This window comes from Dipodomys ordii, unplaced genomic scaffold (assembly GCF_000151885.1).
Source record: "Dipodomys ordii isolate 6190 unplaced genomic scaffold, Dord_2.0 Scaffold11, whole genome shotgun sequence".
In the NCBI taxonomy this organism is placed as follows: Eukaryota; Metazoa; Chordata; class Mammalia; order Rodentia; family Heteromyidae; genus Dipodomys; species Dipodomys ordii.
This window is the reverse complement of record NW_012267227.1, coordinates 7,318,046-7,330,066: the sequence shown is the minus strand read 5'-3', so window position 1 is coordinate 7,330,066 and position 12,021 is coordinate 7,318,046. Positions and strand designations below refer to the sequence as shown.

Genomic DNA, 12,021 nt, shown 5'->3' with positions numbered 1-12,021 from the left:
TCACAGATTTTCTTACCTGGGCTGGCTTTGAACTGCGATCCTCAGATCTCAGCCTCTTGAGTAGCTAAAATTACAGGTATGAGCCCCCAGCAGGCTTCCCACTGGGACTCTTGGTTATAGAAGACCTTCTTCTTCCTCTTTGGGCTTAGCCTGTGACTTGAAATATCACATCCATCATGAGCCCATGTTCCCTTTGCAGGGCTATCAAAGAGGACTCGAACAATGCAAAAGCCTTTTTCCTCTGACCTTTGATATAAATTCCAAGAACAACATGTTCACTTTAAAATTGATTCATTTGGGGCCATACCTTTGGCCCAAGAATATGTGTGCATACACATAATGTATAACAAGGTATTTTCTTGGCAAAGCATAACACTCCATTAATTAAAAAAGGAACCACTTTTCATTCAATCTTGAAGGTATTAGATATAGTTAGATCTGGAGTTGGTAGATTCAAAGAAAGTCTCTAAACATGTTGAAAACATGTTGAAAAAGTTAATAATTAATAGACAACCTTCCCTTAAAAAAAAGTACCAATAGGAATTCTGGTCTTTTGGGCTCCAGAAATCAGCAAGAAGACTTGGGATCCCGTGTGAAACCCGAGACATGGGGAATCCTCTACGTGCCTCCATTTTCTTGGCGTTATGCATCTCTATTCAATCAAGTATTCATGGGCAGATCCTGGCATCAGGTAAGATCCCACCTTTTCTCCAATTAGGGGTTTTTAGATGTGGGTCCCAAAGGATCCCTGGGCAGGGGTGGGTGGTGGTGTCAGAATTTCTTTTAGAGCAAACCTAATGATTCTGGAAACAAATCACGGATCACAAGGGACACATCACACTTCATAAACAGGAATGGAACTTTAGAGAAATCACTCTGGGTGTAGACATGTTTGAAAAGTGCCTGCAGTTAGCAGCAGCCAAGTCTCTTGAGGATCTGTTTTGGGAAAGTGACCTTGCCAAGACTTCTTCCGCAAAGAGTGATCTGAAAGATCTGGCCTTGCTGGTCATTTGGCATCTAAGGATTGCCACCAGGGAGCCCAACATGCGTGGATTGTTGGGTTGTTGGATTGCTTGGCTCTCTTCAAGGAAAGAGAAATTCACAAGTCCTGTTTCTAACCGTGTTGAGCTATTATTGTATGGGTTTTTTTTTGTTTCATTTGTTTGTTTTATCCAGCCCTGGGGCTTGAACTCAGGTTCTAGGCTCTGTCCCTGAGTCTTTTTGTACTCAAGGCTAGTGCTCTACCACTCAAGCCACAGCACCACTTCTGGTTTTCTGGTGGTTTATTGGTAATAGTCTCATGGACTTTCCTTCCCTGGACTGACTTTGAGCCTCGATTCTCAGATCTCAGCTAAGATTACAGATATGAGTGAAGGGGCCTGGCTTATTGTATGTTTCTGAGTCTTTACTGTGTTGCCAAAGTTTGTTCTGAGACTAAAGAATCAGCCAGTAGTCTGCCTGTTTTGTCTGTAATTTCATAAACTAGATGTAAGGCTAAAGATGGATCTACAAGTCTGAATAAGAAAGTGGAGTTTAAGTTCCCGGATGAATGGTGCCTTCTGTCAATAAATGACTGATAGGAAGTTAACTAAAAAATGTGATCAAACTTTGGAGTTATGGCTCCAGAAAACTAGTCTTGAGCAAAGGAAGGTTAAGGACAGGCCCATGCCCTGGGTTAAAGCCCTTGGACTGTCACACGCTCACATTTGGTTAAAATCAAACTTAAGATTATTTATGTGGTGGCTATAATCAGGAATGAATCACACTATGGTAAAGGCTTGGATTTTTTTTCTTTCCTCAAAGATTAAGCTTAAAGGGAATTCCAAGTTCCTTGAGAATGGGGAATCCATTAATGGCAAATGTACCTGAAAAAATCCAGAAATGCTTTTCCCTTTTAAGACAAATGTCTGTTCTTTTGCTCTTAGGTATTATTAATGTTGTTGTTATTATTATTATTTTGCCAGTCCTGGGACTTGAACTCAGGGCTTGGTCATTGTCCTGAGTTTCTTTTTCTCAAGGCTAGCATTCTACCACTTGAGCCACAGCACCATTTCTGACCTTTTCTGTTATTTGGTACTGAGGAATCGAACCCAGGGTTTCATGCATGCTAGGCAAGCACTCTACCACTAAACCACGTTCCCAGACCAGGTATTATTTTTATAGTATGTTTTTAGTAGTATTTAGTAGTATTACCTCTTCCTTTCACTGAGCATTGTATAAACCAAATAATTAGGAATGATTTTTCTTCATATTCATCATCTCAGTTTTAAAAGTATACCCCCCAAATGACTATTTCATAATAATTTAGAGCCACAAAAGTACATTGTTGGTGATTTTTTAGTCCTTGGATTCAATGGTTTAGCTAAATGGTCTTTCCTGCATATCAGCTTAGAATGTTCTATTTGGCTTTGTTTGTTTGTTTAAATCAGAATTTGAACTCAGGGCCTCCCACTTGCTCAGATGGCTAGCTAGTCAGGTACACTACCACTTGAGCCACACCTCTACACCAACTTTTTGCTGGTTGATTGGAGATGGAGTCTCACAGACTTCTCTCCTCAGGTTGGCTTTGAACCTTGATCCTCCAGATCACATCACAGACTCCTAAGTAGTAAGTAAGATTTCAGGAGTGAACCACCACCTCTTGGCTGCTTGTTTGCTTTTATTGACTTACGACATTGGTCTAGAAAAGAGCCTTTAAGTCCTCAAAGAATTTTCAGAAAGCCCCAAAGCCCCCACTATGTACTCCTTGATCCCTAACATATATCCTTCGGTCCATTGGGGGGTGAGGGAGGGCTTTCCAGCAGTGGAAAGATGCTAAGTGCTCTCCTGCACCTGGGTTTCTTTCACTGAGCCTTGTGTTTCTGAGAGTCGAAGGCACTGTTTCATTCAGTGGTCGGAGCTCATTCATTGTCATTGCCAGAGCAGGCCACTGGGGAAAAGCATCACACTCTCATCCACCACGCTACTGTTTGTGCAACCAGTCTTGGGACTTAGAAGCCAGCCATGCCAAGAAAGATATTAAAGAGGAAAATGGCTTCCCCTGGGTGTATAGATACTGTCTAGATCTTTCTCAAAAACTCTCCCTATCTTGCCATTTTCCTGGGTCCTAGTTTACCCAAAAGCGGAAGGAAGTGGTTGTGACTACTACCAAGTTCCTTAAAGAAGAAGAGCAGAGGCAGGAAGCCATTTCCTCTTCTTGCAAAAAGAGCGTTGATGACTCTTTCTCCAAAGCCGTAACCCCTCTTGTGTACAGGTGGAGAAAGCACCAGGACACGGTTTTGGTTGTGATGCTAGAATCCAATGATTTCCTTCTGGTACGTAGTAGGAGGGGCCAGGGTTGCTGGCGAGTCCCCGAGAAGTTCCAGGAGAGCCTCCACAAAGTGTCCCTTACTGAACACCAGGAAGAACTTCCTCAAAGACTCTTTTCCCTGAGCCCCATCTCCCAGAATATTTTGTGGGTGGTGGTGGTGGTGGTGGTGGTGTGTATGTGCCAATACTGGTACTTGAACTCAGGGCCATGTGTTCTGGCTTGGCTTTTTCACTCAAGGCTGGCACTCTACCACTTGAGCCATAGCCTCACTTGCAGATTTTTTTTTTGCTGGTTAATTGGAGCTAACTGTCATAATGGTTTTTCTCCCTGAGCTGGCTTTGAACCATCGTCCTCAGATCTCAGTCTCCTGAGTAATTAAGATTATAGGTGTGAACCGCTGGTACCCAGTTTGGGGGGAAAGGTGGTTGTTTCAATTAATAGAGAATAGAGATGCCAATAGAGAATATGATGCATACTAAACAACAACTAATAAAAATATGATAATTTGAAGTTTACATATATATTAATAATACTCAACTGAAGTAACCACAGGAGCTGTTTAGAACCTAGACCCAAAGCTATATTTGGCTAGGAGGAGCTTTCATAAATCCTGATATTCTTCAGAATTGAGACAATGGCAGGCAGGCCAACTTTCAATTCTAATATAAATCCTCTCTGGAGGATAATGGGCCTCTTCTTGCCAGTTTTCAGGGCAGACAGTAGTTATTTTCCCAGCAAGACACTGGCCTGATGGATCATCCAGCCATTGGGCGAGGTGGAGGCAAAACATTGATTTGCCTAATACAAATGGCACATTTGTACACTGGTGAGTCCATTAGGAAATAAATTGCCATTAATAAGATTTAAAAGAAGTAGTCTAGAATTGTCGCTAGTGACTGTTAAGTAGTAGAGCACCAGCCTTGCATGAAAAAGCCAAGGGACAGTGTCTAGACCTTGAGTTCAAGCCCCAGTACCAGTACATATGCACACACACACACACACACACACGTGTGAGTGCACCCACAGTGTATTTAAAGATGCAAAAAGAGTTTTGGGACCATTTTGGTTAGGGAAGCTCTCATTCATTGCAATTAGACTTAGTCCTGGGACTGGGAATGTGGCCTTATGGTAGAAAGCATACACCAGGCCCTGAGTTTCATCCCCAGCACTGCAAGAGGAGAAGAGTCAGATTCGTTGTGGCTTTGGTCATACCAAGAGAGCCGTGGGACAAGAGGCCTTGCCCTGGTCATTCAGATTTTCCCTCTGCTCTCAAGCTCACAGGCTCAGCCAGACACAGATTAGTGCCTATGTCTGTGTTTGGTGCAGGGGGAGGGAGGGTCTGCTAATTCCTCTCAGACCTCCCTTGTCACATGACTAATATTCATGTTAGGGTCCAAGGAAGGAACTCACCATCCAGAAGTGCAAGATAGCAGTCACCCACCCCCACCCCATGTTCTTGTAAAATACTCTTTACTCTGCAGATTTCCCTACCCCTGCCAGAATTTCTACCTGTACCTAGTGAATCTGGAACCCCCTAAGTGTGTATGCAGGCTGGGGTCACCCTAGAGAGAAAGCCAGAGGACACACCTCTGCCCCCTAACCTACCTGCCCTTCACAGGGACCCCAAGAACTTTGACCCACATGCTTGCATTCTGGGCCCAGAATTAAACACACCATTTGTACAAAGAGAGTCTGTAGAGCCGATGGTTGAAGGCGCAAGGGCCTGAAAACTGACCTGAAAACCCACTTCGCCAAGTGTGAGCCCCAGCCAAAAGCAAGCCTGGCATACAGCGTCCTCACTCTCTCTCCCTCTCCTCCCAGTGCCCTATTTCCACACCAGCTGTCTCAGTGACACAGTGGTGGCAGGCTGGGGGCTCACACGCTGCTCAGCAAGAAGAGAGGTCAGAGAGGAGCTAGCCTGGTTTAGGCCTGGACAGCACACTGGGCTGACCAGATTAAAAAAAAAAAAGAGTCAGTATCACTATCCAAGGTGAAATGAGCAGCTCTGACCTAGACTCCAGGCATGCCTAACCTCCTTTCTCCCAGCTAGGGAGTTGGCTTGGAACCAGTTCCAAGAAGGGTCTATTTTATGGTGGGGTTTTCTTAGCTGAGAACTGGAATCTAGCCCAATAGGAGAAATGACTGCCCAGAGCTAGGCTAGGACATCTGACCCCCACCCTTGCCCCCTGCCTGGCCAAAGGGACCATGGAAGCCACAGTGAGACTTCAGCCCCAGTGGGAGAACCAGACAATGGGACAGAATTTAGTCTTGAAAGTATCTGTAAGGGGTTCAAATACAGCCTCTGAGCTTGGGCTGAAGGAGACAAAATTCCAGCCTTTGACACATTTTGAGGACCTCAGGGTCCGCTTGGCTGCTCTAGAGAAGGTGCAGTTGTTGGATATGACCACGAGGGGGCGAAGTGACATCTTTGCTTCTTCAAGAGAGAGGGATTTGAGCTTGGGAGAGTTTCTAGAGGCTGTTAGCTAATCTCTCTCTCTCTCTCTCTTTCTCTGTGTGTGTGTGTGTGTGTGTGTGTTAAACTTTGTTTTCCTGATAGTTTTGATTTTTTTCCCCTCTCAATAGGGATGGGGGGGAGGGGTTGGAGAGTGAGCAGGAAAAAGTTGGAAGAGACTCCAACTGGTAGAAGCAGAGGCCTCCATCTTTCATGTCCATATCATATCTGGGGTTGATATTCAGGACCTGTGGGAACCAATGGGCACAGCTATCCCAGTGGGGAAATTGACAACCATCTGTCATGAAAATAAGGAGGTGGCCACACTAAATGCTATATCCATCCCCACATTATGTAAGAAAATAACAGTGCATGTGTCTTAACGATCACAAATGTGTGAAAGAAAATACACGTCACAGAGGGAAAAACGCACTGGGAGAAAAATGTATGGAAATGTTCTTCAGCTAAACTTCTATCTGAATCTTCTCTTCCCAATTCTATACCATTTTTTTTGCAATGCATCTATCTGGTATGTTTGCTTTAATAAATCATTTAAAGATAACTTTACTTCAAGATGAAGGGTTCAAGATGAAGGCTAAATGTGCATCATTTGCACACTTAAATTCTGAGATTCACCTGCAGAATTGGTACCTCAGTGGATCTGGGGTAGATCTATAAATTGTCACAAGTTTTATGGGCATTGTTGGGCTAGGGAACCACTGAAATCCGATAGAAAAAAAATGGTTTAATGACTTAAACCCAGGCCTCCTAATTTCTGGGCTGGAACACTTCTCACAGAAGCAATTTGAGCCTCCAAAACAAATCTGCTTGCTTGCCTCCCTTCCTTCCTTTTCCTCCTCCCTCCCTACTTTCCTTCCTTCCTTTCCTTTGATGACAACGATAATGATGATGATGATGATGATGATGATGATGATGATGATGATGATGATGATGATGATGATGATGATGATGATGGTGGTGGTGGTGGTGGTGGTGGTGTAACTGTACAAAAGGGTTACAGTCCATGAGTCAGGTTATGAGTATAATCCTTTATAATCTATTGCTTCTAGATATTGACCTCCCACAGCAGTAGTTATAACCTAAGTAAAATACATGTGTGTGTGCTGGTCCTGGGGCTTGAACTCAGCCTGGGAGCTGTCTCTGAGTTGTTTTGCATAAGACTAGCACTGTGGCTTGAGCCATAGCTCTATAGATCTGGCTTTTTGGTGGTTAATTGAAGTAAGCCTCACAGACATTACTGCCTGGGCTGACTTCCAACCACAATCCTTAGATCTCAGCCTCCTGAGGATAGCTATGATTATAGGCGTGAGTTACTAGAGCTGGCTCCAAGTAATAGTTTTAACCCAAGAGATTCATGAAAACATTTTTCTCCAAAACAAAACAGCAGCATGTTGAAAACATAAATTAAAAAAGAGGGTCTCAAAGAAAAAGTCCCAAGCTGAGATGCTCTTATAATGACAGGGAAAACTAGTCATTGCACTTAGCTAATTAACCATCCACTGAAATACCACTTGGCAGCTCTGAAAATTTGATCTAGAACATTCTTTTCCCATGAGCTGGGCATTACAGAGCTGGGCAGGGCCAATTTGGTCTCAGATGACAAGGACTGGCCTTTCGGTGACCAGGAAAAGTTTCCAGAAAAAAAAATATCACTGCTTTATACTGGAATTGAACAAGATCAACAGCAGGAAATGTCAGCCTTCTTTAATTACCCACTGTGTGCCTGGCCTATAGTCAATACAAAAACACAGTCCCATTCATCTAGGATTTTCCACCCAATAGAAACTCCAGCCCCCTGAAGAGGAGTGTGTGTGTGTGTGTGTGTGTGTGTGTGTGATTAATTTGACACAACATAAATCCAATACAACATGATATGTGGAAACAACATTATGCATAGAGCAAAGCAAGAATCTGGAAGCAAATAGCAGTCAGCATGCTAAGGAGAAGTTATACAAGAGAGGATATTTGAGTTGGGTCTTAAAGGAAGAATATTCCTAGCCTTGACTGGAAGACTTGACAACCTCATGGGACTCTGTGAGGTTTTGGTATAGTACAGTAGGGCCTGAGGGTTTGAGGGGGTCATCAAAAAGGAATGATCAGCACATGTATGGTGTATAACATGTGAACACTGTTATATATTACAGACTGTGATAGACAATTTGTTCCAGGAAAGTTAGAATGAACTTGTGACTTAGAAACTATGTAAACACTTAATCAAAAAAAAAAAAGAACTTTGGGGAAGGGAGGGAGGGAGGGGATGGTAGGGGGAAAACAATGGAGGGGCTAACAATGTTCAAGAGGAAGTGTACTCATTACCTCACTCATGTAACTGTAACCCTCTGTATAGTATCTTTACAATAAAAAAAAAAAAACAAAAAAAACAAAACAAAAAAAAAAAAAAAGGAATGATCAGGGGAAAGAGCATTGAAAGCCTTGAAGGGGGAGAGGGGTTAGCATGGCTGTTACTCCAGAAGCCAGATTGGCCACTTGGATGACTCACAGGGGGAGAGATCGTTGGCTGGCTACCTTTCCTGGCTGGGTTGAGTGCCTTATCTCTAAGCCTGGCTGAAATCCTGGCTACTCCTTAATAGGGTAGGGCTAAGCAATCGGAGATTTTCCACATCACCTGGCCCTGGACTCCCAAACACACTGTTCCTCTGGAGAAGGCCCCAGCCTTGGGCAAATCTTTGGAGTTTTCTTACTCATTTCTGTTCCATATGCTAAGTCATAGGGATTCGAACCCCTACATAGGCAAGAATACATGGAATCTTCCATCTTGAAATCCCTTCTTCTGCATCTGAAAAGAGAACCATTTAGAAATTCAACATCTGCTTAATGGAGTGGTAGATCTGCTTTACTGGTAAAATGGAGGAGTGGAGATCTAACTTTTTTTTTTTTTGGTCGGTCGTGGGCCCTGAACTCTGGGCCTGGGCGCTGTCCCTCAGCTCTTCAGCTCAAGGCTAGCACTCTACCACTTGAGCCACAGCACCACTTGCAGCTGTTTCTGCTTATGTGGTGCTAAGGAATCAAACCCCGGGCCTCATGCAGCAAGACAAACACTCTACCACTGAGCCATTTTCCCAGCCCTCTATCTGTATTTTGTGTCACTCTTGGGGCTTGAATTCAGGGCTTTTGATCAAAGCTGGTGCTGTACCACTTGAACCACACCTCTCCTTCTGGCTTTTTGTTGGTTAATTGGAGATAAGAGTTTCTAGGATTTGTCTTTCTGGACTGGCTTCGAGCCTCAGTCCTCAGATCTCAGCCTCCTGAGTGGGTAGGATTACAGGTATGAATCACCAGCTCCTGGCAAGTTTTACTCATTTGAGATAAAGGTCCTGGTACCATAACTGAACTCCAAATGACGTAACTGCCTAGAGGATTTCTTTTTCCAGAACTCCAGTAAGAACAGTTCAAGCCACTACTCTTCCTCCCCCAGCGCCCTTCCTCCCCCCCCCCCAAAAAAAAACCAGAAGTAGAACTGTGGCTCAAATGGTAGAATGCTAACCTTGAGCAAAATGATGCTTAGAAACAAGAAACAAGGCCTAGGCCCTGAGTTCAAGCTCCAGTACTGGTGTGCATGTGCATGCACACACACACACACACACACACACACACACACACACACACACACAAAGAGAATGCTCACTTTGCTTAATAGAGTAATTGGAAATGTACAGAATAGCAACTATTGTTTTTAGGAACTTTTAAATGTGCCAAAGTGCTGGGTCTATTTATTTCACTTTGGTCCATGAATTCACCCTAGGAGATAGGTATTATTAGGGCTGGTTTATAGACGGGGGCATTGTAGCTCAGAGTAATGAAACAACTTGCCTTTAAATCACTCGGCTGGTGACATCCAGGCAAAATTCACAGCCAGGTCTGTGAGCCTGGAAATCTACCTGTCTCCTGCACATCAGGGAAATCTTGCTTCTGGTTCTGCTTAAGGGCAGACTTGTCTACACAGTGACAGGATAAGGGAAAGCTGCTTGGGTCTCTAAGGTTCTCTGCAATCTGATGTCCAGGGGTACAAATTACCCTTCCCACAGGCCAGTTGGGCAACCTGCAGAGATGCTCCATTGTGCATGTCAGTGCCAGGGACCTGGTTTGTGCTCTGAGACTTTTTGTGCCTGGCTACTTTTTTTTTTTTTTAAGAAGGCAGCCCTGGGGCTTGAACTCAGGGCCTGGGCACTGACCCTGAGCTTCTTTGGCTCAAGGCTAACCTCAGTTTCTGGGCTGTTTTGATAGTTAACTAGGGATAAGAGTCTCATGGATTTTCCTGCCTGGGCTAGCTTCTAGCCTTGATCCTCAAATCTCAGCCTCCTGAGTAGCTGGGATTACAGGCAGGAGCCACTGGCACCTAGCTTAGACACGATTTCTTCTAACTATATGTTTGTGGTCACCTTAACCAAGTAAAAGAGGCAAAGTCCTAATTCCCCTCCCATTGCAGGCTCCATTATGGCCTTCCTTATCTAACCAGAAACAGTGGTGCCCCAAAAGAATGAGCAACCATGCAATGTCACACCTGGACATTTTACAATCCCTTCATCCCAGCGTGCTTAAGGTTCAGGATTGTCTTTTGTGTTGTTTTGCCTTTCTATGGTTTGAATTCAGGGTCTCGCTCTTGCTCAGTTTGCTTGCTCAGTTGCTGCTCTCCTACCAGAACCACCCCTCCATCCCTGCTTTTGGCTGTTTATTCTGAAGATTTTTTTTTTTTAAACTGTGAGCCTCAGGATCTCAACTTCCTGAGCGGCTAGGATGACAGGCATGAGCCACCAGTGGCCAGTTCAGGATTGCTTATCATATAAACTGAGATGAACTCTCTCGGCTTCCCTGTGGCTCAGTGTTAACCCACAGAACACCTGCGTGCTTTCTTTTTCGTGAACATCTGCTTCCTGCCTGTGACTCAGGCGGGGCTTGGAATATTTCCACCATGAAGTCACCTTCCTGTTGCTAGGCGCTGCCTCAGCCACCGCCCTTGCGCCCTCCGGTGGGGCCGCCTTTCTGGGGTTGAGCTAACCATCAGGATGGGAGACCCTGAAGCACCAACTCCAAGAAGGCACTCAGGAAAGGAGGGTGGAGATCCAGTATCCACCCCACCTGTGGGTGAGAACAAATGACCAAGGCAATGGGGAAAATCCATACTCCAGAGCAGAACTCTACAGCCTTTTGCAGTAGTGCACTGGTAGCAGAACAGAGGACAACAGACTGGCTTATCCAATAGGAAATCTGTGTGTGTGTGTGTGTGTGTGTGTGTGTGTCTTGGTACTTGAACTCAGGGCCTTGGTCCTGTCCCTGAGCGTTTTCACTCAAGGCTATAGCACTCTACCACTTGGAGCCACAGCTCTACTTCCAGCTCTTGGGGTGGTTCATTGGAGAGAAGAATCTCAAGGACTTTCCTTCCCTAGGCTGGCTTCGAACCAGGATCCTCAGATCTCAGCCTCCTGAGTTGTTAAAAGTACAGGCGTGAGCCACCAGCACTTGGCTATCAACCACTTTTCAAGGTCCTGCTCTGTCCCAGATTCTGGATTAAGCATGGAGGCTACATACTGTGAACTCTGCAAACCCATCACTACTGCTCTGTTGGAGGGCTTCAGAGTTGTAAATAGGCACAACATGGGAATGAGGGCGCAGGCTACCCTAGGCCCAAACAGGGGGCTTGGCTGGGGAGGAGGAATGTGTGTGTATAGGAAGCAAAGGCCAGCTGAAGCTTGCAGAAGCCAGCTGGATGCTGGACGGGGGGAGGGAGAGTGGACCCTGACATCAGAGCTTGTGGGCAGCCCCAGCCCGAAATGTCTGGAAAATAGCTACTTTGATGGCTAATAAGTGATCCTCCCTCACCCCCTAACCTCACCCCTGCATCTTTCTGGAGTGTTGTACACCATGAACTTAAAACAAGCCATCCCTGCTTTAAGAGGCCTTTTCCCATACAGGCTTGTGTTCTGTGTCCAGCCAAGCCGTTACCTAGGCTCACCCAGTCTCTGCCAAGGACAAATGGCCCAAGGCCAGCTGTCCCCAGCCTACCCCCCCCTTCCTCTTCCCCTGCTGAGCCCAAAAGGAGGGTGTAGTGATGGCTGACATCCAAGGGGATTAGAAGGACAGACTCCACACTCTGGGGACCTGTGCTTGCCAGGGACTCCTGGCTAGATAGAAACACAATGTGGAGTCCTAGCTGGGTACTGGTGGCTCACACCTGTAATCCTAGCTACTCAGGAGGCTGAGATCTGAGGATCGCAGTTCA

At 45.2% G+C, this 12,021-nt stretch overlaps 1 protein-coding gene across 1 annotated transcript in view; it reads left to right on the top strand.

Annotated features, from left to right (window-relative positions):
* The first annotated feature begins 606 nt into the window (after window positions 1-606).
* The window catches only part of Lipc (lipase, hepatic), a 76,793-nt gene continuing 65,378 nt past the window's right edge, over window positions 607-12,021 (top strand). Inside the window, exon 1 of the mRNA XM_013009943.1 lies at window positions 607-691. Coding sequence (XP_012865397.1) covers window positions 607-691 — 85 coding nt within the window. The remainder of the gene's footprint in view (window positions 692-12,021) is intronic.